Genomic DNA, 27,222 nt, shown 5'->3' with positions numbered 1-27,222 from the left:
CTTGTGTTCAGGCATAATATGTCCTCCAATATTTTGTAAGCAGCCTTCTGGAAGTGCCAGTCCGTCTTCACTTTGCACAACCTTAAGTATGTGGAGACTACCTTTGAAAATTGTAATACTTTAGGACCTTTGTCCGTAACTGGCATGGTGATGGGAGATGAAGCATAAGGGTTCCTCTTTCTCTGTTTTCCTTCGCCTTGAAGTGAAGTGAGGTGTGTTTTTTTGGAAGCCTGGAGGCACATTTCGGCTAGAGCACCCACCAGTTTTAGTGGTTTGGGTTGTGGGGAGTTTATTAATGTTTTTATGTTGTTAGTTAAAGTTTGCAGTCCTATTCTGGTCTATGCCCAGGTAAAGAGCATCTTTAGGTAGCTTTGTGAGCCATGGGTGTACTTTCCTCGCTGCAAAGTTCCCACTTATGTAGGGGTGACTCGGGTTATACAGCAACGCTCACTACAGGTCAAGTATTGCATTGATCCAGGGTAGTACCTATCTGCACTGTTCCCTTGTCAGGTAAGGAAATGATGGGCAATTTCTTTTCGTACGCTGGCAACAGAGACTTTTCATATAGCACTGGCAACTGTTCTATGTCAGATTCATTGTCCAATATAGTGCTTTGAGATGGAATATGTCCATGGATCCCACCTCTTGTCAATGTGGAATCAGCTATGTAATTACAGGCAGTCCCTGGTTGAGGGATAGGGGAGGTTCTGTTTCGACGGCTCGATGATAACCAGAAATCGCTATAACTGAAAATTGCGATTTTTGCTGCTTATTGGGCTATTGGCAGATAACTGGAATGGTTTGGCGCCAATAACTGGTTAATAGCACCTCTGTTAGGTATGCACTGGAACCAATTCTCTATTGTCAGTGCCAATATCCAGCCGATTTTCTGCAATATTGGTGCTAGGCAAGCCCCACAAACCGGATCACAGATCACCGGCGACTGCCTGTACCTATTAAGTTATGGTCACTTGATGTCAACACCACATGCTGACCCAATGAAGTGTAATAGATGTCAAATACCCATGACAGTGCAGCATTTACTAATTAAGTGTCCAAATTGGACCCAACAAAGATCAATTTATCTACGGAATTCAAAAATGAAGGTATTCTTGCTGAAAGCAAAGATTTTTTAATTAATAACATTATAAATTTTTAAAATAAGACAGGTTTCTTAGTCCTCCTCCTCCTCAGGATTAATCCTTGAGAACCATCCCAAGAAGAGTCTACTTGAGACTCAGAGGTCTGGAAAAACTAAGCCCTATTAATAATAATAATCTTATGTAAAAATTACATTTTTATAATAAAATAAAGTATTTACATGATTGAAGCCCTCCCTCCTCCCGTCTGATGGACATAAGCATAAACAGAATGAGGCTGTCTGCTACATTTTTCTTAATATTTTCATTTGTGGGTAGGACTAGTCACTTACAGGCAGTCCCTGTTTATTGGGGGGGGGGTTCAATTCTCAGCAGGGTGCTGAAACATGAAAACCGCCATTAACCGAAACTCGGTGATTTATGGCACTGATAACTGGAACTTGGCACGTTATGGTGCCATAAATCTCTGATTTTATGACTCTAGACAAGCGCCATAAACCGAATCACCATTAATGGCCCCTCCCCTCCCCTCCCCTCCCCCCTCCCTCAGGACTGCCTGCACTCAGAACATTGGAATTGCTACTGCAATATTGTAATTTAAGCTGCTGCGAAAGTGAAAATAATAGTTTTGTAATTGCATGGTAAGTATATATAAAACTTTATTTTACTTATTGTAAAAATGTCATTTTTAAGTTTAACTTTTATAGAATTCACCATACTACTATCACACTTTTATATATGATGGATGAAATGAACAGCTTGTGACAGGTGGAGGTATGAACCAATGTAAACCAAATCCACTAGTTTAAGTAGTTATTCATCCTTACTTGGGTTTGATAGCATAAGTAAAAAAAAAAGAAATAAATGCATAATTTAAAACTGTCTTTAATACTTACGCTTTTATTGATTTTCTACAGGTGAAATCCATAAGGCTACCTCGGGACAGTGGCGAGAATGGGCGTTTCAAAGGATTTGGTTATGTTGAATTTGGAACACGGTCAGAGCTTATTGAGGCACTTACTAAAAATGAGGATGTAAGTATGACTTTTTAATTCAATAAAAATTATAATATTTTGGAGTTGCTATTATCTGCTAAGTACAGAAAGTTGACGACAGAATCAGGGTAACAACTGCAACTCTTTTGCAGACCATGGGAAACCGTAAGATACGTATTGACGTAGCAGGTGGTGAAGGTGGAAATCAAAGAAGAGGGTTTTCTGATAGAGGTGGTGGCAATCGTGATAGAGATGAAGATCGTTTGGATCGCAGTGAAGGCGTATCAGATTGGCGTGCAGCTCCTAGAGATTCGGCTCCCCGAGATGGTGAGTATTGGTTTTCTATTTGGTAGCACTGGTTTGTTTCATCAGGTAGTGCTAATTTACATAGTATATAGTACAATGGTACCTCGAGATACGAAATTAATCCGTTCCAAGATGGCCTTCGTATCAAGAGTTTTTCGTATCTTGGAACACATTTTACATGTAAAATGGCTAATCCGTTCCAAGCCCTCCAAAAACACCCCAGTAAATTACATTTCCAGGCCTAAAACACATGTTCTAGGGTTACGACGGAAGAAATATGACTCCAAAAAGGCAAAATACTGTACATACTTGAGTAATATTCAACTGCATGTAATGTTCAACCCCATCTTTACTGCATATATTAGGACTTTAGCATATGTCCCTTAGCAATAAGCCTAGCCTATGTTAGCGGTTGCTACTGTAGACTAGTCTATGATTCTGACATCTAAACCTAAGAGCTAAAAGCTTAGAATATGCCAATAAAATGTATAAATAATCAGTATGTACTCATTTCAAATAATTATTAATTAATCATTAACTATAATACACAAACAAACAAAAAACAAACCTTCCAATCGATTGTTTACATTCTCAGCTCTTACCCTCTTACATATCGAACGAGCGCCAAGCAATCATTTTTCCTAGCACACAGTAAGCCATAAATTGTCATTAGTATCTCTCTTCAACCACCAAACAGTATAATAACCATTCATTTCTATTCTTTATTCTATCTTTACCTAACGGAGATACCGAGTTAATGACAGCTATAATGAAACATGCGTAATACGTATACGTAACGTAATAATAAAACAGAAGAAGAATTCTAAAAAATGCGTATTTGTTGGCAGTCTGATTTATTTTATATTTTATGATATCTAATTCACATTTTTTTTATTAAATGTATTGCATGTACTCATTTCAAGTAATTATTAAGTAACCATTAAGTATAATAATAAACATAAAAAAGCTTCCAAACGTCTGTTTACATCCAGCACTTACGAGTATCGAACGATCGCCAAGCAATCACTTTTACACAGTAAGCCATAAATTTTCATTATCTCTCTTCAACTACTAAAACTACCAAACAGTATAATAACCATTCATTTCTATTCTTTTATTCTATCTTTATCTAATGTTCTTTTTTTTTTATTAAATGTATTGCATGAAATACTAAGTTTTTCAGTTTACAGCAACCTTTTACCAATAGAATACTTAAAGCATAAGGGGTAGATGCTGACCAATAGGAGAGCAGGACCTTTTGGGGTGAGTAGCATCAGGAACCAATGGGAGAGCGGGAGGATGGTGGCGAGTTTACTCAGTTGGCGGCGCGGGAGTTTTAAAATTGTTCTCAGTGGTCCGGGCAAATCTCGGGACTTTATAGCAACAACCTTTCGTATCTTGAAAACTTTTCGTATGTAGAGTAGTAAAATTTTTCGTATTGGCTTTCATAACTTGGATTTTTCGTAAGTTGAGCCTTTCGTATCTCGAGGTACTACTGTACAACCTATGTATGTTGAAATGTGGGTTTGTAAATTTGTCAGAATTTCTTTTTGTTTGTGAGTTCAAAATGTTCAATACTACATACACTGTATGTAGCTTGTTGATTTTTATATAAATTATTATTGTAATATTTATATAATAAATAATTTAAAATGATTAAAAGTATATTTATATGCATGTGTTGTACTCAGAAGTCTAATTTGTTTTTAAAAACGCTACTTTTCTAGGAGGTCGTGATGACAGAAGCCCACCCAGGGGTGGTTTTGAACGTGACAGGTGGGATGATAGGTATGTGTGTGGTGTAATTTTTTGCCAAACCAATTTCCTAAGAAAATATTTTTGTGCTTGTAATTCCAGGTATAAAAAGCAGATATTTACATATAGTGCTTCATGCATAAATGGTGTATGGTTAATCTTGTTTTTTTATTTTTGCTTTGTAATTCTTATTTGTTCCGACATGTAATACAAACCCTCGGTCCTTTAACATAAGGAATGTAACTTACGGCATGGCTGGAATTATGGCCGTCGAATCTTGAACAAGATGGTTAGGCAGTAACTACCGTCTAGCCTGCCCGGATGTAAACACTCCACTTTGCTTTCGGCCGTCTTCCGATGAAGATGTGTGTTTGTGAGCGCTCTGGCTGACTGGTCGTTGATCTTTTTTTCCCTGTGGGATCCTTTTGGTTTATTTTTTTTTTTATAAATAAATGTGTATATACGGTGTTTGATATTAATACTAAACAAAGGTTTGTCCTTGTTTTTCAATTAATATACAAACCCACTCTTTGTGATACCCTTTATAACCGCCCCTCTCCTTGTGTTAAGAGTCGGCGGCAAAGGTATACCAACATATTAATTATATTCTTTTGCCCTTTAACACTGGGTCAGACCTGCATGAGGCGGAGATATGTATTTAACATGAGGATGAGACACATATTTAACGTAAGTGATATTGATCCTGTAACGGGACATGTATTCATCCGGAAGTTACGCTTACGCTTCGGAATTATCGAGGGAACTTCAAAGGTTTGTCCATGTTTTGTTGTTATGGTAATTTCTCTTCTCCTTCTTCCTTCCACTTACTATCGGAAGAAGGTAGAAGGATGGGCGTGCGGTGTTGATGTTGGGGGATCTCCTCTCACTTCGGAGGGCGGTGCCCTTGGATGCATGAGGAGCATCCTCATTACTTAATATTTGTCCTTATTTTACAGACTAGTGGTGATTGTGTTTTCAGCAGTATTGGTTGGATGCTCTTCGTATTGGTTATCCTAACCTTGGAATTGTGCTTATGACTCATAGCATGTTGCGTACTGATCCTCGAGTGTGTGTACTGATCCCCTGCTGATAATCATATTCATTACCACTACTACCCAGGAGTTGTCATTGGAGGAAGCTGTCGCGCTGCCCTGTGAGGTTTTTCTACTCCTGATGGTAGAAGTCTGGCAGAATTCGGAGGAACCAAAGTGGAAGAAAGCTCGTCAAGTGTCGTCATCCTCCTCTTCGAGATCATCATATCTTCATGCCTCCTCCCCTTCGACTTTTGGGCTTTGCCGTAAAAGAGAAGGTGGTCTCTCCCACCAAAGAAGCTTCTTCACGGGACTTTTAAGGGTCTGTCTCGCTCCGGTGAGACAGGTGGGTCTTCCGATGGTCCTCCCGTTCCTCCGGGAATGGGGCCCGTCTCTCCTTCCTCGGGGAGGAAGCAGATGGGGGCCATGGAGGTCCAGGCCACTGCTGGTATCTCCTCTCTCGGGGAACCATCTCGGCCTCCCGCTTGCGAGCGTTACCCGACCGTGCAGCCAGGGTCCAGACTGCTGAGTACGCTCACCGTGTCAGGATCCAGGCACGGAGCGGAAGATGATAGGAGTCGCTTGGGTGACTCTTGCCAGACCGGCGATCGCTCTTGCAGCGATCGTCTGGTCCCTAGGGTTGACATGACGTTCCCGCAGGTCTGTGCACGCAGAGACCGGTGGAGGCGGGCCATCTGGCCCTCTTTTAATTAATTTCTTTCTTTCAGAGAGGTTCGGCCTCAACGAGGACTTGGAAGAGTCGGAGGACAGTATCGGCTGTTGCCTGTCAGGTGCGCGCTCAGCCCCACCCAGACAACGGTCGCGTTCGCGCGACCGACTAGTCTTGGGGGTGGCAGACGCTTCACCTGCCAGGTAAGAGTTTCGTAACCCTCCTCGAGGAAGCTTTCTCTCCACTACTGCTCCCATAGGTCCCTCCGGACAGGTACAGTTGGGCTGTGTTGCTACTGCAACTGCGCCAACTCCGTCCTGGATGGAGGACCTGTCGGTTGTCCTGAAGGAACTGGCGAAGAGGAAGCCCAGGAAGAAGAGGAAGGTGTCGCCATCGTCTTCTACCGCCTCTTCCCCTTCAACTTCCGAGGCCCTCCAGCCAAGAAAAAGAAAAAGGTAACCTCCTCTATCTCTCTCTCTCTCATCGGTAACCTTCCGTCCTCCTCCTCCTTCCTCCCCCCCCCCCCCCCCCCCCTCCATCGTCAATCTCTCTCTCTCTCCCTCGTCTCTCTCAGAGATCTCTCGGTCTCTCTCGTTCTCTCTCTCATCTCTCCCCCCCCCCCCGGAAGTCTCGCTCAGAGACCTCTAAGGGTCTGTCCCACTCCGGTGGGACAATTGGGGCTTCCGCTGGTCCTCCTGTTCCTTCGGGAACGGGGCTTGTCTCTCCTTCCGCAAGGAAGAAGAAGACGGGGACCGGAGTAACACCGGTACCATCTCTCCTGGCGGCAGAGGTTCTGCCTCGGTGCTAGGGACGGTCTCGGCCGCTCGTTCGCGAGAGGTACTGAGTGTACGGTCGCCCGCAGGTGACCGTGCAGCCAGGGTCCAGGCAGCTGAGCCTGCTCGCCGCCATGACCCAGGCACGGAGCGGAAGACTGGTGGCAGTCGCTCAGGCGATTCCCGCCAGGCCAGCGATCGCTCTCGCGGCGATCTGCCGGTTTCCAGGGTTGACGTGATGTTCCCACCAGACCGTTCACGTAGGCAGGGGAGGAGCGCTCGTAGTAGCTCCCCTGACGCAAGAGTCCAAGGCTCCTTTCCTTGGTCCAGCGCTTCTCAAGAAGACCGCTGGTCCAGACCTGCAGCTCGATCGCCACCATGGATTGGTGATCGCTTGCAGTCCTCCCAGCCTACTGGTTCTGCTAGTAGGCAGGGTAGGAGCGTCAGGTCTCCCTCACCTGTCCCTTCAACCTCCTCAGGCTACACCGGGAGGAACGAGGCGAACAGGAGTGACCGTAATGAATGCACTTCTTACAGTCTGGCCACGAGCCTGGTTCGGTCTTGGGACCAACAGATCCTTGCTCAAGTGGTTGGAGGAGATCGTGGGGGGGCTGGCGAGGACGATGACACTTCCCAGACTCTCGGAGTGACCATCACTGCTGTTCATGTGACGGTCCCGCTGGAGCACGCACGCAGAGACTGGGGTGAGCTCCCCCTTCAGTCCTCTTGAGAGGTTTTAACCTCGACGAGGACTGGGACGCGTCTGAGGACGGTATATGCTCTCTCCTGTAAGGTGCTCGCTCTGCTCCACCCAGACGATGGTCACGGTGGCGGCAGACGTTTAGCCTACATTACGAGTTCGTAACCATCCTCGGGAAAACGTTTTCTCCAGACGGTAACGTTTTCCTAGACTGTGAGCAGCTATCACCGCACGGTGATGGCTGCCTGTACTCGCTTCTCCGACTGCTAGTTCCACTGGGAAGGCGAGCGAGTGTCCAATCTTCCTCCCCCATTCCCTCTCTCCTTATGGCTGCGACGGGAAGGGGAGGGATCCTGCAGAGCGTTCTCCATAGGATTCCATGTCGGGGACTGTGTTCCTGGAGGGACCTTTGGGTCCTACCGAACGTAAGTCCCCGTCATTGAGGAAGGATCTTGCCCTGTCCTCGATTTCTACGGGAATCGGGAAGACCACCGATGATTTTGGAGTTTCTAGCACTCTCCGAGTGTTCTGGTCTTCCACGATCTGCAAACACTTGGGTGAAACCACGGTCCAGAGTGGACAAGACGAGAATCCCAGATAATTGTTATGACGATAATCAAGAATATCGCAGATTGCTCGAATTCCTGGAATTTCTAGAGTTCGAGGGAAGTATTGCTGCTGAAGGAAGAATATCTCGGGAGGGGCTCAGCCTGGATGGACCTGACGGTCCGTCACCTCAGTAGGCGGCCAACCCTGGGATAGAGAAGAACGCGTGGGAACATCCAGCTCAGCTTGAACTATCATCTTCGGTATCCTGTTATCACCGTAGAAGTCTTCCTTCGGGAAAACTTCACCTTCGCTCTCTTCATTAGAGAATGAAGGGTGTCGGCTTCCAGTCCTTATTCTTGTTCCTTGAATGGAAGAAAATTTAGGATGGAGGTCTATGTACAGGAACCTGCAAATATACTACGTATATTGCCCTTGCGACATGCTTCTATTATCAGTTGAATTGTCCGAGGTGTAGGCACATAGCGTAGTTAACTCTACGGTTTGTGACCGAGACAAATAGTATCTTCTTAATAGAACGGCAACTCGGGATTGCCCTGCAAACCTCCCAGGAGTTACCAGTTTTGATTTAGAGATACTAGTGGTATTGTTACAATAACAACACCACAGCGTTTGCATTCACCGAAATCCGTTTCGATTAAATGCAAAATTCTCGAGCATATTTTTTTGCGCTCGATGGTTGTAGCCAAACGCATTCCTTCTTGGAATGGATTACCTGGCAACTCAGGATGACGAGTGAGTGAGAGCTAGTGGTGTATGGGCTGCCTGCCGCAGCCCAGTACCAGCTGGCTCTCCGAGATAGTATGGTCGGATATTGTCTCTCTCCTCTGCGATGATTGACTACCGAACCGAATCTCTGCCCGGCAATCACAGACTTAGGTCTCTGGTTGGCTGGAATTCTCGCATACGTGGATGACCATCTCTAGTGCATCGCCTTTGACATTGCAACAATTTTCAGACAGAGATATCTCACTCACTATCATCTTTCTGTTTACCGCATGGTAACAGAAGTCTGTAGCTTAGTCTCCCGCTGCATTGCAGCTCTCTATCATCTTTCTGTTTACAGCATGGTAACAGAAGTCTGTAGCTTAGTCTCCCACTGCATTGCACCTGCTGCTGCGATGACGGGGAATGATTTCTTTAGACATCTGAGTTTGTCTTCTAAATATATCTTGTATTCTTAGGTGTGCAATTGTTCATTGTCCATCCCGAATTGTAGATGTATAATGGAAGACATCGCCTGTTCCCCGCCCTGCCAGTTCTACTTCCAAGTATATAGATGTCCTCCCTGATTCAGCCTATGAGAAGCGGTTCTTCAGGCAGTACAATCCCTGTGTTTTCATTACTGAAAAGCGCTCCGCTTTCATTGGAACTCCGACTTCTCACCGAACAGCAATGAAGTAGCGGTTTAGCGTTTTCAGTCCTCTGTAAAACAACAGGGATTAAGCCGTCTTCACGGGTTGGTGTCATCGGCGGGACTTTTCTACGTTCAGAATCTCGAGAGTTAACTTCTCTTGATTCAGCTGTGAAGACGTAGGTCTGCATTCACATATCACCTTCATCTTCAATGGCACATAGCATTGTTTCTCCTTAGTTCAGATTCAACTACTATGAGAACTTCTGTCTTGCCATCAGGGACCTCGGTCTCTAGAAGGCAATTGACTTTGTCTGTTGGGCATATGCCTTGAGAGAATCATCATCTCGCCTTCTAGCATCGGTGGCAACAGATAAGACGATTTGTATGGTATCTCAGCATAACCCTTCAAAAGGCGAGGTTCGCATGACTACGCCTCGGGTGCATGGACGGCTCGCCTCACACAACCAAACGCAGTCAGTCGGCAGCTGTCAAAGCATCTGAGACAGTCACGAGCTACACTGTGGACTTTGTATTGGTTGATCCAGATCATTCATTACTTCGTCCTACTGGCGTGTTCTGGTACCCATAAATATCGGTACCCACCATGGAATGTCGATGTCTTTTTCCATTGTGGAGACGACGAGACTGTAAGAGACTTCGCCGCATTGGGATACGAGACAGCAAGAGACTTCGCTGCAGTGGGATATGAGACCGCAAGAGACTTTGCTGCAGTGGGACACGAGACCGCGAGAGACTTCGCTGCAGATGGATAGACCAGTGGATGGGTACTGGACATCACTCTGAAGAATATGTCGGACAGGAAGATGGATAGGTCATTGCGACCATATCTTTCTTTCCCTTCGGGACTGCCCACAGGTCCTTGGAACCTCATTTCCCTGGACCAGTGGTGGATGCTTGGAAGATGTGTTTGCTTACCCAGCTCCTTCAAGAGGACAAGTTGCATCTCGTCCATGGTGTGCAGTTGCAGAGGTAAGGATGCGAGAGTGACTGGCTCTCCCCCCTTCCACGCCTCAACCCTCCATTCCTCGTCCTTCGGGTTGAGGATAGGACTCGAACACACACTGGCTGGTCGGACGATTGATGCGGTAAGCTTACACATAGAGCATCCTTTTTATGTTTCTTAGAATCATAGAAGCAATCCTGCTCCTTCCTCTAGCAAGGGGAGGAAGGAGACTGACAGTAATGCAAACCCTTCCCAGAACTTTGCATTAATGTCTCCGACACCTAATATTCTACACAGCCCTTTTTCGGATGAGTCACGATCCCTCACTCATTTCGAAAAGGCCCAGAGGTCTGACTCTTGATCATGCAGCTCCTATACTCCGATGAAGTTGTCAGAGGCAGCAGGGCATTCCTTGCTCTTACGACCAGGAGGAGTAGCCTAGGTGCACAGAACTCCAGTCAGTTCTAGAGGCTCACTCAGATTCCTCCCACCAATCAGTGTGTCTTCCTTATGGTAAAGGACCGAGGGTTTGTATTACGCGTCGGAACAAATCACAATTTGTTGTAAATTGTATTTTTCCTAACTATACAAACCTGAGGTTCTTTAACAAATATGTTCACCTCATGCCACCCCTCAATCTGAACCTGGGCTGAAAGGCAAAGTGGAGTGGTTTACATTCCGGGCAGGCTAGCCTGCCCCACGGTAGTTGCTGCCTAACCACCTTGGTCAAGATTCAACAGCCGTAATTCCAGCTACGCCGTAAGTTACATTCCTTATGTTAAAGGACCTCAGGTTTGTACAGTTAGGAAAAATACAATTTCATACAATCAACTTACCTGTCAGATATATACATAGCTAAGACTCCGTCGTCCCCGACAGAAATTCAAATTTCGCGGCACACGCTGCAGGTAGGTCAGGTGATCTACCGTCCTGCCCTGGGTGGCAGGATTAGGAACCATTCCCGTTTTCTATCATATTTTCTCTGTCGCTTGGAATGTAAACAACGTTTGCAGTTCCTCCTGACTTTATTTTTGGATTTCATCGCCATCGATCTTCTGGGCTATCTTTTGCAGGGAAGTACTGGGTCTTTGGTTCGGCATACGCATATTAATTTGTTTTAATAACTTTGGCTTCGAAAATTTCGAAGAATTGTTTACGTGTAACTACCGAACTTTTCGGTAGACACTCACATAGTTTGCAAAAGGAAAATTTTAATATTTATTCATTAATAACGTGTAGTAAATGTTAAAATTAATTGAGGAAGTTTAAGCTAACTTCCTTCTTGAGGAAGTCAGAATAAATAGAATTAGTTTCGCTTCCTTTAGAAGTTTTTATAGCTCTCGTACTAACGAGCAGTTAGAGCATTAACAATACTAGTAGTGTTGTATCCTCATCTCCTTCTTACTTCACAGAATCTTCAAATTCATATTGCAATTTGAAGACAAAGGAATGTAGCTCAAAATACGAGCTATTGAAAGGTAAGAAGTGATTTTAGTGTTCCCCTTTGCAGTGGAGGGTGCGTCTGACCGGCTCTGTCTCGCTCCCAGGCCTAGACCTCTTCCAAGCTCCCATGCCCAGAGGAGAAGGAAAGTCGAAAGCCTTACGGAGGTTATAGAGAACCCCACCGGTCAGGTGTCCCCTCGGCAGGTTCTGTAGCACGTCCCAGACTGCCAAGTTCGCCATTGGAAAGGCGTCCTATAATAATGAGGGTGCGCCCTATCGGCTCTGTCTCGCTCTCAGGCCTAGACCTCTTCCAAGCTCACAAACCCAGAGGAGAAGGAATGTCGAAAGCTGTAAGGAGGTTTCAGAGAATCACCTCCGGTCGGGCGTCCCCTCGGCCCAGGATCTGTAGTAGCGTTCCCAGACTGCCAAGGATAACCATTGGAAAGGTATCCTATAATAGTGATTTCGTTATCCAATTCCTCATCGGAAAGGGGGAAGTTCTGACGAATTTTCGAGACCTTCTAAAGTTCTTAGAAATCTCTAAGTAACTGGATTATATCCCGGAAAGTATTACGGAAGTATATCCTCCTTCCCTAGATCGGATACAGAGAAGTAAGAAGTAGCTGCGAAGATCCTGGGAAAGTTACTACAGCAGATATCTTCGTTGGTTGGAGTACTAAGGAGGGTCCTTCTCGGAAAGAGGACCTCTTCCTTCTGGAATCCCGTCCGCTAGAAGTCTCTGAGAACTCGGACGAGGTACCTATCAAGAGTCTTGGTGGATAAGGAGAAAGAAGTTTCATATACGAAGAATTTTCTTGAAGATGCAAGACATTATCTTTCTCGCAACAGACTTCTCAGGACCGCTTCAGAAAAAGCGTCCTGCGAGAGTGTTTCTCTTCTTCTGCTTCTCCTTCACTTATATGAGGGTGGAAAGACTCGGATCTTTCCAAGCCCTTGAAAAGGCTTTGGAAGAACCTTCTTTGAACTCGAGCCAGAAGCGCTTCACTGATGAAGCTCCCTCCTCGATCAAGAAGGTGGAGTTGTGTCGACGTCCCCCTATATGGATGTAGCGGATCGTACTCCTACGAGGTCTCCCTCCCCTCCCATTGAAGAGGGCGCGGGAGAAGCTTCTAAGAGTATCCTACTGGACTGTTCAAGAGAAGCTAGCCTGGCTTGGTAGGAGTTATGGCTAGACATCCTCCTCGTAAGAAGGACGTTTCTCTTCCGATCAAGAAGTCTCGTCCTCTCTCTCCTGCCAAAAACGAGGCGTCTTTCAGACATGAAGCTTCGTCTTCTAAAACAAGTAGAGGAAGATTTTCGGTCTAGTTCGAGAGCGAGAGAGGCATATACCAGACAAGATGTCGCACAGAAGACGCCAGCTAAAAAGTGAGGCGTCTTCCAGGCGCGAGGCGTAATACAGAGGCGTGGAATCAGCCAGACCGCGAGACTCTAGCCAGGACTTTTTATTCCGGAGTGAAAGCGTCATCGAAGCACGAGCGCCAGCCAGGACGCCCAGTTTGAGTGCGAGACGTCTTCCAGCGCGAGGCGTCTTCCAGATGTGAGTAATCAGCCAAGCGCGAAGCGTCAGCCAGGACAGACTCGGCCGGAAGCGAGAGGCGTCATACAGGCGCGAGGCGTCTTCCAGATGCGAGGAGCCAAGGCTCCCAACCAAGCGTCAGCCAGACGCCAGGCGCCAGGATCTCAAGCTTCTTTGTGTTTGGAGATAGATTTCACAAAGACTCTCCTATTTTGAGATTTGTCACAAGATCAGTTGGTTTTCCTGACAGGGACACAAGATGTCGCACAGGCGACCGTAGCCCATGTCAGGAGGGACTGTGACTGTGGGAGTTTTCTAACTAGAACAATCTTCTCATGACAGGAAATTAATGTTCGCCTAAGCGACTTCATCTCTGTCATGAGGGTTTGTTTCGGAGAAATAGTCCCCTCTCTTTGTGAATAGATGGCTCTCATCCTTAGGTGACTCCCTCTATTCTACCAACATTTGGAACAAGAGATGGAAGACATAATGACTAGGAAGTCAAGGAGGGTGCAGGTCTTTCAGATTACAAGACCTTAGCAACCCGTTTCATTACAGCTTTATGTCCATGAATAGGAAACTGGATGATTCTCTTTGATCCTTGCTTCTTGTTAAAACGCATGAAGACAGCATAATCTTTTTAGAATCTAAGTTTGCTCAGGTGAAGATGGATGAGTTCGATGGGAAACATCCTTTTCGTGTCAGAAGGATGTCCCTGGATGGACTATAATACGTTTTAATAGCTCCATCCCGGCGCAAGCCAGAAGCGTAAAGATTCACCTAACAGGATCTTTTCTCGATTTAGTGAATTATTAACCTATAAGTCCATCAGTCTCTATCTTATCTCTAAGAACATCGAGAAGTTCTCTTTTTACTTACTGTTCCCGTTTATAATAGAAGCTATTGAGAACAAGAACACGGAACGAAACGATATCAAGAGGTTCGTGGTATCAGTTTGCACTTCCGAGACAACCTTCTCGATCAACGATAACTGTTAAAACATCAGTATAACATTTATTGGAAGAGTTGTGAAGTCTGAGAGAACCTTCTTTAGATCTCTTCGCGAGGTGTAATAAGGACTTTCTTCCTACAAACTGCTGCCTTATTCTCGAACAAAAGGTAACAATACGCCATCTTTACTGTTAATGGGGTAATAAACTTTAGTCTTTTTTTTTTTCCCTTAGTTATATATATTCTTAACAGATATTAAGATAAATGGGCATCAAAGGAAGAAGATGAATGCCTCATTTTGGCCATAGAGAGGTTGGATTCACAGAGGCCACGTTATTCTCTCAGTATGGGTCGGAAGGGTTTTTCTGAGAGATTAGAGATTTTATCGGAATCTATTATAAATAATGGACCTGAAAAACCTATCCAATCTGAGTCTGTCTGCGTGCAGACTGACCAGAAGTAAACATGAATGAGAGGATTTCAAGAGAAGCTTGATAATTCCTTCAAACAGGCTAAAGACATAGAGTGGCTGAAGATGTGCTAAATGGAAGGGGGAAACTGTCCTCTTCCCGATACCTCTGTGAACCACATAGTGGTTTTCTTCCCTTTCAGGGGGAAGTATCACCTTTGTATTTTTTTTCTGTTTTCAATGAATACAGTAAAATGATATACTCTGTCTCGACAAAGAGTATTAGAGATAGCAGAGAATTAAGATCTTCGGGATCTTATACAATACCTCTATACGATAAAGGTAGGAGATCTTTATACTTGGAATGGGATCTATTTTGGGCCTCAGATTCCGTGTTCTGACAAGATGGAACTGCTCCGCATAAAAATTTCTTGGAAAATTTTAGGAGAGAATTCTTGGTTTTCTCTTGGCCCTAAACTGCCAAGAAAATATTGAAGTTTTTGAGCATTGGAATCTCGCATCTTATTCAGTGGAGACTTGGCAACAATTTTTTATCAGCATATGTCTGTTAAAATAAATTTAACCCTCTAGTCCTGACTCAACGATTTCGGAGAGAAGTTTCGTTGTCCAGACAGGATACTTATGTTTTCTTCTACGAAAGAAGAAATGGTTAAAACATTTTTCCTACAGAGTCTTTTGAATACGAGGAGGACTCAAAATAGATCCAGAAGACATTGAGAGAGATACATTAGAGCTAGAAATCAGGGGTCCTCCCAATTTCAGCTCGGAGTTACCTTCGGCTTCCAGGCTCCTTCCCTTCCTTAGAGCAAGAATAGGGAAGATTCGGCAACGAGAAACATCATCATTTCAGAAGAGATCTCGTTAGCAAAGGAAATAATCACGAAGGATCCTCATCGGAAAAAGACTCTTATCTCTCGCACTGTTAGATTCCTATCGTCTACTAGATAGCTGGATACAATCACCTCCCATTGCCGGAGAGCCTAAAGCTCAGAGTGGAAGAATTTCTTCTGTTCTTCTCCTGTCCTGATGAACCATTGTGATTCTTCAGGACTTTCAGACAATGTAACGCAAGCCAGACGCCAAGTGCCGTAATGTCATTGTCTGATGAAGAGACAGAGCGGGCCTCCAACCTGGCGCATATGCGCTAGAGGCGAACAAATCGGACAGATCAAGAATGTCCGATGTGTACATCGTCAGGCAACCTCGAGACTCTACCAAGCTAGAAGCTCAAGCAAGTGGGAGGGATCCAGCCAGGTTCCAGATGCTAAAAAAGAACCAGCCTGGAACCAGGAGCGAGGAGTCAGCCAGTACATCAGGCAAACTCGAAACGCCAACAGGTGCAAGGCACCAGCCAGGCGCGAGGCGCCAGCTAGGTGCGAAGCTCAAGCCAGGCGCGAGGTGCCAGCGAGGCGCGAGGTGCCAGCGAGGTGCGAGGTGCCAGCCAGGCGCGAGGCGCCAGACAGGTGCGAATCTCCAGCTAAAGGCGCGAGGCGTCAACCAGATGAGAGGTGCAAGTCAAGCCCAAGAGGTACCAGACAAGCGCTAGGCTCCAACCAAGAGCGAAGCACCAACCAGGCGCGAGTTTCCTGCCAGGCTTCAGGCTTCAGACGGGAGAGATCCATTTCAAGAAAGCCCTGGTCTTCTTTGAAACATGGAGATCTCCTAAGCACTTCATAGTGACTTGATTCCTTCAAACAGCTGAGAATTAAAAGCGCAGGAAGTGCGCGCTTTTGCAAATTCTTGTTCTTTACATAACAATATGTCATAGAAGACATATTAGCTGTGTTGTACGGTAGAGGCAACTCTGTGTTGACTTCTCATTACACAAAGGATGTCAAGTTAACCTACAGAGATCCTTCTTTTCTTTTGGTTTATAAGTTTCTGCGGATACGTTACTGGGATAAGGAGACGACACTGATCCTTAACTTTGAGTTAAAGTTATTTAACTTAGTGAAATTATTGGGGTTTTTGAAAGGAGTGTGGGAATAACTTTTCAATTTGAGCGCGAACCCTCGTGTTTAGGATCAGGTGATCGGGATCGGTGTTGCGCTCCTTAGTTATGCCAATAGGCATAGGTGTATTGTCATATAAGTGGATAGCACCCATTGACAATACCTTTTTAGGCTCTGCCGAGTAAGTGGATAAGACTCCATCGGCAGACCCACAAGAACTCTTGGCCACAGATCACATATCTCGCTAAAGTTTCTTGAGGTGATGCAGACTCCTTGGCAACAGCCATATGAAGTCTACCACCTATCAGATAGGAACCAAGGTTTATTTATACCTACAACATATGTTGTTTACCTGTCTATTCCATGTTAGCTGTCTCTTACCCTCCACCAAAGGGTGTCAATCAGTTATGTATATATCTGACAGGTAAGTTGATTGTATGAAAATGATATTGTTATGATACAATAAAGTTTCATACATACTTACCTAGCAGATATATACGATTAATGGCCCACCCAGCCTCCCCACAGGAGACAGGTGGAAGAGGGAAAATATGATAGAAAACAGGAATGGTTCCTAATCCTGCCACCCAGGGCAGGACGGTAGATCACCTGACCTACCTGCAGCGTGTGCCGCGAAATTTGAATTTCTGTCGGGGACGTCGGAGTCTTAGCTATGTATATATCTGCCAGGTAAGTATGTTTATCTTGCAACATGCAAGGTTTGGTATAGAAACACAAAATGGCATGTACTGCAGTCAGTCGGTCCCCGATTATGGGGCTTGTCTAGCGTTGAAATGTGCCGATATACAAATATACAAACCCTTGGTCCTTTGCATAAGGAATTACTTTCAGCATAGGCTGGAATTACGGCGGTTAAATTCTTGCACAGGGTGGTTAGGCAGTAACTCTACCGTCTGGTAGGCAGGTAGGCTCGCCTTGCCCAGATGTAAATGCTCCACTTTGCTTTCGGCCATCTTCCAATGAAGACGTAGGCCATTAATCATTTTCCTGGTGGGATCTTTAATTTTTTATATTGAATAGATATATATACAGTGGCCCCCGTATTTATGTGTTCTCTGGATTCGTAGATTTCTCTCTGGACCATATCTACCCATTACTTGCAAGAAATTCACCTATTCGCGGGGTTTTTCCGACAAAAATAATCACTAAGTAGTGTATTTTAATGTTATTTTCATGACTAAATACATTTTTATGATACAAAAATGATTTACTAATTTTCAAATATTAATATTTGATTTATACTGTATTAGTAAGTTTAATAAGATTAAATCTCTCTCTCTCTCTCTCTCTCTCTCTCTCTCTCTCTCCTCTCTCTCTCTGTCTCTCTCTCTCTCTCTCTCAGAGATTTATGTGTTTTGTATGATAGATAAATGATTTACTATTTTCAAATAATATTAATGTAATCTTCAATAATATCAATTCATTGATGAAAATACTATAGTGAATTAGTAAGATTTTAGTTTATAAATTTAAGAAATTATGTTAGAATGAAGGAAATCCCAGTCTTCTCTCACTAACTCCAGGTATTGAAACTGTCAAATATATCAAGTAATGTGACCAGAGGGGAGGAGCTGTTGTATTGTTGCCACCAAGTGTTCACATAATTTCTCTCTCTCTCTCATCTCTCTCTCTCTCTCGTCTCTCATCTCCTCTCTCTCTCTCTCTCTCTCTCGCTGAGACGCGAGAATTTGTATAGTACATGTACTATATGTTTATTAATACTTTCAAATACAACTATAATTACAAAATTCATATTATGTGATAGTATTTTAAAGAGATACAGTAATCTATCCATTTCTCTCTTTTAAATAAGGATAACTCTCTCTTTCTCACTCCCTTTTGTCCCACAAGATATTTATGTCATAGTGGTAACTCTCATCCCCTGTTTCACTGGAAGCGTTAGAAGTATTCTCTCTCTCTCTCTCTCTCTCTCTCTCTCTCTCTCTCTCTCTCTCTTACTGAGATGAAAGAATTTTTATGGTACTAGTATGTAATATGTTTATTGATATTTTCAGTTGTTAATAATAATAATAATAATAATAAAACTGTAATTACAAAATTCATATGTGGTAGTTCTTTAAAGATATAAAAATAACCTTTCCATTTCACTTCCGTAAGGATAACTCCTCTCTCTTACTGAGATGAGATAATTTTTATGGTAGATGTGTTTTTATTAATATTTTTAAATAATAATAATAATATATCTGTAATTTCAAATGAAAATTATTCTTCCCTTCATCTTTCTCTGTATCAATTTCCCTTACCTTCTCTCAATTCCAGAGACACTCGGAGCTCGGGAAACTGTCAAATTGTCAAGTAATGTAACAGGGGAGGGGAATAGTGCCATATGATGGTCAAGGATTTTGTTTTCATGCAATTTCTCTCTCTCTCTCTCTCTCTCTCTCTCTCTCTCTCTCTCTCTCTCTCTCTCTCTCTCTCTCTGAGATGAGATCATTTTCATGGACATGTATGTAATAAGTTTATCATTAATATTTTCCAATAATAATACTATAACTGTAATTACAAAATTCAACGTGCACGTGGCTCCTCTTGCTAGACAAAATAGTCACGCCCTTGGAATGTGTAGCTGCTTTGATGGCATCCTTCTGCTTAAGGATGGTGTCTATTGTCGACGGATTTCGGCCATAAGCTTCAAACAAGGGGAGAACGGTAGTTAACTGCTTGTCCGACAGTGCGCGCACCCACGCGCCTGAGAGGTGAAGAAACACTTTTGCTTTCGGCCGCGGGTGTGAAGGACGTGTTCGTCATCGCTCTCTGCCCGCTTCATCATCGTATGCTTTGTTTATATTGTGTTTTCTACTAATGGTTTGTTTGACTTGAAAATGAAACTATAAGTAGACTGTTTTAATTTTCATTACTTAATTATGAGCCAACATGGAGCTATCGTAGATGCGGCAGTTTCCGCTCTTTTCATGAAATTGATACCCTTGAATTATGTCTCGGTGCCGAGGGGGGGTGCGCTTGCGCCGAGTCATGTATTTTGGGCGAAAGTGTGTAATTGAAAAATGTAAGTACTCTTTTCATTATATTTTTGCCCTGTGCGTTTGTTGCCGAGAGCGTGAATGTGCTCGGCATGAGCCTCTTATTTTGTATGAATAGAATGCAATGAAAGTGGATTCGCAATTGCAGTATTCTTTTTCATTTTCATTTATTTAATTGCATCAATTTTAAATTTGGATCAATTTCCGCTCTTACCCGGGAATTGATCCTTACGATTTATTTTCTGTGAAAGTGAAATCGCAAGTGCAGTATTCTGTTTCATTTTCATATATATTTTATGGTAGCATCATATTATTATTGGATCAAGTTTCCGCTCTTACCCGGGAATTGATCCTTCCCCCTTTAAGTTCTATGAAGTGAATCGCAAGTGCAGTATTCTGTTTCATTTTCATATTACTTTTCACTGCTGTGGGGTCGGGGGTAGGGGAAGCGAAGGTCTGCCAGGAAGTCGTCGGAGATCTCTCCCGCGACTCCCTTGGTATCTGATTCTTTGTCTTCTTTCCTGCCCCCCGCTCAGCTTCCTCGTTGTATTTTGTATTGGGGTCTTCCTTGCGTTCGGGGTGGGGCATGTCTCCCCCCCGTGCGTGAGGGAACCCCTCTTACTAATCTGTCTGTGCTACCGCAGGTGCTACTCCGTGGGGAGACGACCTTGGACAGGTATGGACCACTGCGGCGGCAGGGCGTGCCTAGCATCCACGGGCTGCTGCAGCGTCTAGCGAGGTCTGGGGCGGTGACTCATGGAGCGGTCTCCACTACTACCTCCACGGCCGCTTTTGCTGCTCCCCCCCGCCTGGTCTACACTCCCCATGCTGTGTCGGTGACGCCGTCTGCCGCTACTAGGGCCAGTTGCCGCCGTACCGAGGGGGGGGTTTGCCGCCGCCGCCTGTGTTCTTCGTGTTGCCTGCCCCAGACTTCTGCTGTTCCAGCAGCTCGCCCCCTGGACCGGCCGCCAGTACCCAGGTTCCCACTGGCTGCCGATGATTCTACGAGGCGATGGCTGGGCCTGCCGTACCTGCCGCTGATGTGGTTCCCGCTGCTGGTTGGCTGTCCCTTCTGGGTCTACCCCTGCCGCAGTACCTGCCGCTCCTGAGCTGGTTGCTGTACCTGTCGCTCCTGGTTCCTGCGCCTGTCCATGCTGGTCCTGCCCACGGTGTGTCTTCCCCAGTCCCAGGTCCTTCCGGACAGGTGCAGTCGGGCCGTGTTGCTTCGGCAATAGCCCCGGCTCCGGCCTGGATGGAGGACCTGACAACTGTCCTGCGTGAGCTGACGAGGAAGAGGAAGAAGAGGAAGGTGTCATCTTCGTCTTCATCATCTGCTGCTGCCTCTTCACCCTTCGACTTCTAAGGCCCATAAGCCGAAGAAGAAGAAGGCTGCCTCCCCCCCTAAGAAGTCTCCTTCGGGAACTTCTGAGGGCCCGTCCCACCCTGGTGGGATGGGGGGGTCCTTCTGCTGGTCCTCCTGCTCCTTCGGGAGTGGGGCCCGTCTGCCCCTTCCGTAAGGAGGAGATAGACGGGGACCAGAGGAGTACCGGTTAGCACTGGTACTTCCTCGCCTGGTGCTAGCGGCGATGCCGCTACGCCAGGTTCTGGCTCGGTCTCTTGTTCGCGAGAGATCCTGAGTGTACGCTCTCCCTCGGGAGACCGTGCAGCCAAAGTTTCGGCGCCAGATTTCGCTCTGCGCCAAGACCGCGGCACGGAGCAGAAGGCTGGTGAGAGCCACTCAGGTGACTCTCGCCAGGCCAGCGGCCGCTCTTGCAGCGCCCAGCTGGTAACCCGGGTTTTCCCCCCTAAGAAGGCTCCTTCGGGAACTTCTAAGGGCTCGTTCCACTTCCGTGGGATGGGGGGGTGGGGGGGTTTCTTCTGCCGGTCCTCCTGCTCTTTAGGGAACGGGAAGGGCCCGTCTCCCCTTTCCGCAAGGAAGAAGACGGGGACCAGAGGCGTACCGACTACCACCGGTACTTCCTCGCCTGGTGTTTGCGGCGCTGCCGCTACGCCAGTTTCCGGCTCGGTCTCTCTTTCGCGAGAAGTTCCGAGTATACGATCTCCCGCGGGAGAGCGTATAGCCAAATTTTGGCGCCAGAGTTCGCTCGGCGCCAGGACCGTGGCACGGAGCAGAAGCTGGTGAGAGCCGCTCATGTGACTCTCGCCAGGCCACGGCCCGCCCCCCCCCCTCTCGCAGCGACCAGCTGGTAACCTGGTAGACGTGACTGTCTGACCAGCCACGGACTGAGGCTGGGAAGAGGTTCCCCCCTCCCGATCGTTGGTGCCAGCCTCAGCTGGTACCAGCGGTATGAACGCGCCGCGAGGACACGCACCGGTCTCACCGCGACAGTGGTCTCTGCAGGTCTCCTGACCGCCGCTCCCACAGGGACCGGGTGGATAGGGGTACCAGCAGCAGCTCCTCTGCACACGAGATCGGGGCCGCTGTTCTCGAGAAACGGCTCGACTAGGACTGCAAGTTGGCGATCGCCTGCAGCCCTCCAAGCCCGCTGGTTCTGCCAGCGAGCGAAAGAGGAGCGTCATGTCTTCCTCTCCCGTGCCTGCAACTTCCTCTGTTTGCACCAGGAAGAGCGAGGCACAGCGGGGTGATCGTGAGGTGAGGGGCATGCCCCGCACGATCCCGTCACGACGCCGTAAGTACCAGGTACGATATTCGGACCGACCAGGACGTACGCGCAAGTGGCAGGAGGAATCCGAGAGGGGTCTATCGCAGTTCCTCCTCCTTGAGGGGGAGGTTCTCGGAATGCTCTTGTTCGAGGGGCTTGACAGTCCTACTTCTGCAAGATGCTATGACTTCCGAGATCCAGAGGAACTTTGTCGAGGTTATGGCACTGATTCGTCAGCGCAACGACCTCGGGGAAGGATCGCCGCTCCCACCAGCAGAGCCCACGTCTCGGCTCGAGTCGTTTTGGGGCCTGAGAGGGAACCCAAACCGACGGTGGGTCTGCCGCGATCGGAGCTTGCTGACTCTGTCTTGAACCAGAGTCTCTCGTCTCCGGATAAGAAGGCTCTCTCAGATCTGGCCGGTCGAACAAGCTACTTCCACCTCCTCTACTGCGAAAGCGGGGTTTCTACGTGTCTTCAGACACTGTATATAATACCCCTTCTGTCCTCCTGAGAGGTTTCGACCTCGATGAGGACTGGAATGAGTCAGAGGACGGTATCGGCTCTCTCCTGTCAGGTGTCGATCAGCCCCACCCAGACGACGTTCACAGTGGTGGCAGAACCTTACCTACAGGCGAGTTCGTAACCCTCCTCGGGAAAACGTCTTCTCCTGACCATACGTTTTCCCAGACTCTGAGAGGCGGCGATGGCTGTTCCTACTCTTCTCCAACTGCTAGTTCCACTGGGAAGGCGAGAGAGTATCCAATTCCTCCCCCATTCCCTCTTTCCTCACGCGCTGAATGGCCTTTGCTGCCCCAGTGCTTGGTGTTACACCTAAACTTTATAAAACCAACCAACCAACCTACAGAGATTTCTCTGTAGGATCCCACGTTGGGGACTGCGCTACCGGGGGGACCTTCGGGTCCTACCTGACGTAAGCCCCGGTCGTTGAGGAGGGATCCTGCCCCATCCTCGATTTCTACGGGAATCGAGAGGACCACCAGCCGATATCGTTTCACGAATTCGGTGGGGGTTTCGCAGAGTGCTTAGAATTCTACGGAATTTCTAACGCATTCAGAGTGTTCCGAGTTTTTTACGATCTCCAAACACTTAGGCGAACCACGGTCCAAAGTGAACGAGACAAGAATCCCCGATAATTGTTACGCGATAATCGGGAACCTCGCCTATGCTCGAATTCCTGGAATTTCTAGCATTGGGAAGAAGACTGCTGCTGAAAGAAGAGTATCTCACAGTAGGCGACCAACCTGGAATAGAGAAGAACGGACGGGAACATCCAGTTTGGCTTGAACTATCGTCTTCGGTATTCTGTTCACCATTGAAGCTTTCCTTCGAGGAAGACTTCTCCTTCACTCTCTTTCATAGAGATCGAAGGTGGTCGATCTCCAATCCTTATTTTGTTTTCTTGAAGGAAAAGAATTTAGGATGGAGATCGTTGTTCAGAATCCTACAAATATACTACATATATTAACCTCGCGACATGATTCTGCTAAGCAGTTGAATTGTCCGATGGGTAGGCGCATATCCTAGTTACTCTACGGATTGCGACTTAGACGAGAAGTATTCTAATTGAACTGCAACTCGGGATTGCCTGCAACCTCCCAGAAGTTTCCAGTTTCAATTTTATATACTTATGGTTTTGTCACAACAACACCATTTCAGCTTTTGTATTTACCGAAATTCGTTTCGCCTAAATATAATTGCTCGAGCATACTTTTTATGCTCCGGTGGTTCTAGCCGAATGCATTCCTTCGTGGAATGGATTACTTGGCAACTCAGGATGACGAGTCAGCGACAGCTACTGTGTATTGAATTGCCTGAGGCAACTCAGTACCAGCTGCCGCTTCGAGATGCACAGTTGGTGATGTCTTTCTCCCCTGCTTTGATTGAATACCAACCGTATCTCTGCCCAACAATCACGGACTTAAGTCTCTGATTAACGAGGATTATCGCATACATGAATGACCATCTACTGCTGTGATGCTCGAATTCATCGCCTTCAGTATTGCGAGAATTTACAACAGAGATATCTCTTCGACTTTCATCTTTCTGTTTACCGCACGGTAACAGAATTCTGTAATAGTCTCTTGCTGCATCACACTGCGATAATGCGAATGATTTTTGCGGAATCTGAGTTTGTCCTCAAAATATCTCGTATTCGGAGGTGTGCAATTGTTCATTGTTCACCGCAGATTAGCAGATGTATTGAAAGATCGCCTACTCCCACACCTGCCAGCTCTACTTCCAAACGTTCAGCCCATGAGAAGCAGTTCTTCAGGCGGCTCTCCCCTGTGTTTTCATTACTGAAGAACGCCCCCCGCTTTCATTGCAACTACGACTTCTCACTGGACAGCAATGAAATAGCGGTTAGCATTTTCAGTCATTTGTAAGCACAGGTTCAGAATCTTGAGATTCCTTCTCTCGATTCAGCTGGAAGACGTAGGTTGCATTCATTGCCTACCTTCGTCTTCAACGTCACATAGTGTTGTTTCTCCTTAGCTGAGATTCAACTACTATGAGAGTGTCTTGCCTTCAGGGACCTAGGTCTCTAGGCGGCAATTGACTTTCGCCTTTTGAGCATATGCCTTAAGAGAATCATCACCTCGCTGTCCGGCATTGGTGACAAACAAATACATTATTTGTTTGGTCTCTCGGCATAACCCTTTAAAAAGGCGAAGGTCAACGTGACTTACTCAGATGCTTGGACAACTTGCCTCACTTCCGATACCGAACCATCAGTCGGCAGCTGTCAGAGCGCCCGAGTCAGTTACGAACTACGCTGTGGACTTTGTTTGGTTGTTACGGAGTAATCATTACTTCGTCTTAATAGCTTGTCACAGTACCCATACCATCGACACCCACCATGGAGTGTCGGTGTCATATCCACTACCGAGAACTTCGCTGCATGGGGATAGGAGGATGCGAGAGACTTCGTGGCAAACGGACAGACCAGTATGGTACTGGACATCACCGAAGTCGAGAAGAGGGATAGGTCATGTACTATTCCCTTCTTTTCCTCTGAGGAACTGCATGACTTTTCCTGCGAAGTCAAGCATCCAGGGGATGGGATCCGTGACGCTCTATTTCGTACCGAACTTCGTAGCGAAGACTCAGAACCCTTCGGTCCCTGACGATCGGTTCGAGTCGTTCACAATCCCCTCCCTAATGGACTTCACCGCCTTCGATGCAAAGGAGATGCTGCTTTGTCCGCAAGAACTTCTCCGTGGCGCAGGTACTGAAGGCAGGGGTCTGGTCCAACCAGACCACATGCACTTCCTCCTACCTTTGGGATATTGCCCACAGGTCCTTGGATCTTTTTCCTTGGGACCCGTGGTGGCTGCTCAACACGTTGTGTAGCGAACCCAGACCCTCGCAGGCTGAACAGCATCGAGTCCTGGTGTGACTGTAAGAATGGATGAGTGAATGAAAGTGTGACTGGCTCCTCTTCCCATCTTTTTCTTCCCCTCTACCTGTGGGTAGAGGGACACGGTCGTCACCCTGCTGGATAAGGACGAGATGCAGGTGAGCTACTCAAAACAGAGCCCCATCCTATCCCTTTCACTAGGGATGGAGGCATAGTATCCACCACTTCCTCCAACAGGGGGAGGGAAGAAGTGGATGCCAGCTTGAGACAAAACCCATACTTTATGTTGCCTCTTGCAAACAGGAACAAGTTCTTACTTGCTGGTACGAAGAGATATGCTTGCCTCTCTCTTAGTACTTGGCCCAGAGGTCTGACCATTGATCCTGCGGTGCACACCCCGATCAATCGGACAGAGGCTTGGACCCCTCCCTCGCTCTTACGGCCAGGGAGGCTTTCCAAGGTTGGACGAACACCAGTCTGTTCACCAAAAAGACTCAGATTCCTCCCACCAAGAAGTGAGTCTTCCTATTATTAAAGGACCGAGGGTTTGTATTCGTGTCGGAACAAATGGCAATTTGTCGAAAATTGCATTTTTCCTAACTATAAAAACCTGAGGTCCTTTACATTTAGTCCCACCTCATGCCACCCCTCACTCTGCATTTTTTTGCATGGGCCTAAAGCAAAAGTGATTCTTCACCACTCAGGCGCGCGCACTGTCGGACAAGCAGTTAACTACCGTTCTCCCCTTGTTCGAAGCTTACGACCATTCCAGCTGCCGCTAGCTCACTTCCTATTGGTTAAAGGACCGTCAAGGTTTGTATAGTTAGGAAAAATGCAATTTTCGACATATTGCCATTTTTTAATTATCTCCATCTTTGTCTCCAAAGAAAGCATCCTCTTCTTGCCTACTTCAACTTTCTTGGGACCCATGACTACGTATATACTGAACGTAATTAAGTTATGTAGTACGTATACGTATGAAGTAAAGTTCTCACACAACACGATAAAGTAGTACTACAACGAAATCACTTAACGAATTTACGTTAATAAACTAAATCGTATAGAACGAACGAATTCCGCGTGCTTACGAAAACCAATGATGCCACGAAGTGGCTGAAAAAGCACACCGCTACGTAGAGCACGATGGGAGAGATGCTGACCAATAGGAGAGCAATATCTTACGGCGGTGACTAGCATCAGGAACCAATGGGAGAGTGTGAGGATGGTGGCGAGTCTACTCAGTTGGCGGTGCACGAGTTATAAAATTTTTATCAGTGGACCGGGCGAATCTCGGACTTTACAGCAACAACCTTTTGTATCTTGAACAATTTTCGTATGTAGAGCCACAAAAATCTTCGCTTTTGCTTTCGTATCTTGAGTTTTTCGTAAGTTGAGCCTTTCATATGTCGAGGTACCATATAGATATCTATATATAGATATATATATATAGATATATATATATAGATATATATATATATATATATATATATATATATAGAATATATATATATATATATATATATATATATATATATATATATATATATATGATATTATATATATATATATATATATATATATATAGATCTATACATATAGATATATATATATATAGATAGATAGATATATATATATATATATATCCTATATATATATATATATAT

The 27,222-nt window shown here is 45.9% G+C and overlaps 1 protein-coding gene across 1 annotated transcript in view; it reads left to right on the top strand.

The window, feature by feature from the left end:
• The window catches only part of LOC135210145 (aspartate, glycine, lysine and serine-rich protein-like), a gene marked incomplete in the record, with an annotated part of 234,290 nt that overhangs the window by 126,081 nt on the left and 80,987 nt on the right, over positions 1–27,222 (top strand). The window contains 3 exon segments of the mRNA XM_064242964.1: positions 2,018–2,134; positions 2,248–2,422; positions 4,129–4,189. Coding sequence (XP_064099034.1) covers positions 2,018–2,134; positions 2,248–2,422; positions 4,129–4,189 — 353 coding nt within the window.

This window comes from Macrobrachium nipponense, chromosome 39 (genome assembly GCF_015104395.2).
Source record: "Macrobrachium nipponense isolate FS-2020 chromosome 39, ASM1510439v2, whole genome shotgun sequence".
Classification (NCBI taxonomy): domain Eukaryota; kingdom Metazoa; phylum Arthropoda; class Malacostraca; order Decapoda; family Palaemonidae; genus Macrobrachium; species Macrobrachium nipponense.
The sequence above is the reverse complement of the archived record's forward strand: the minus strand, read 5'-3'. Positions and strand labels throughout refer to the sequence as shown.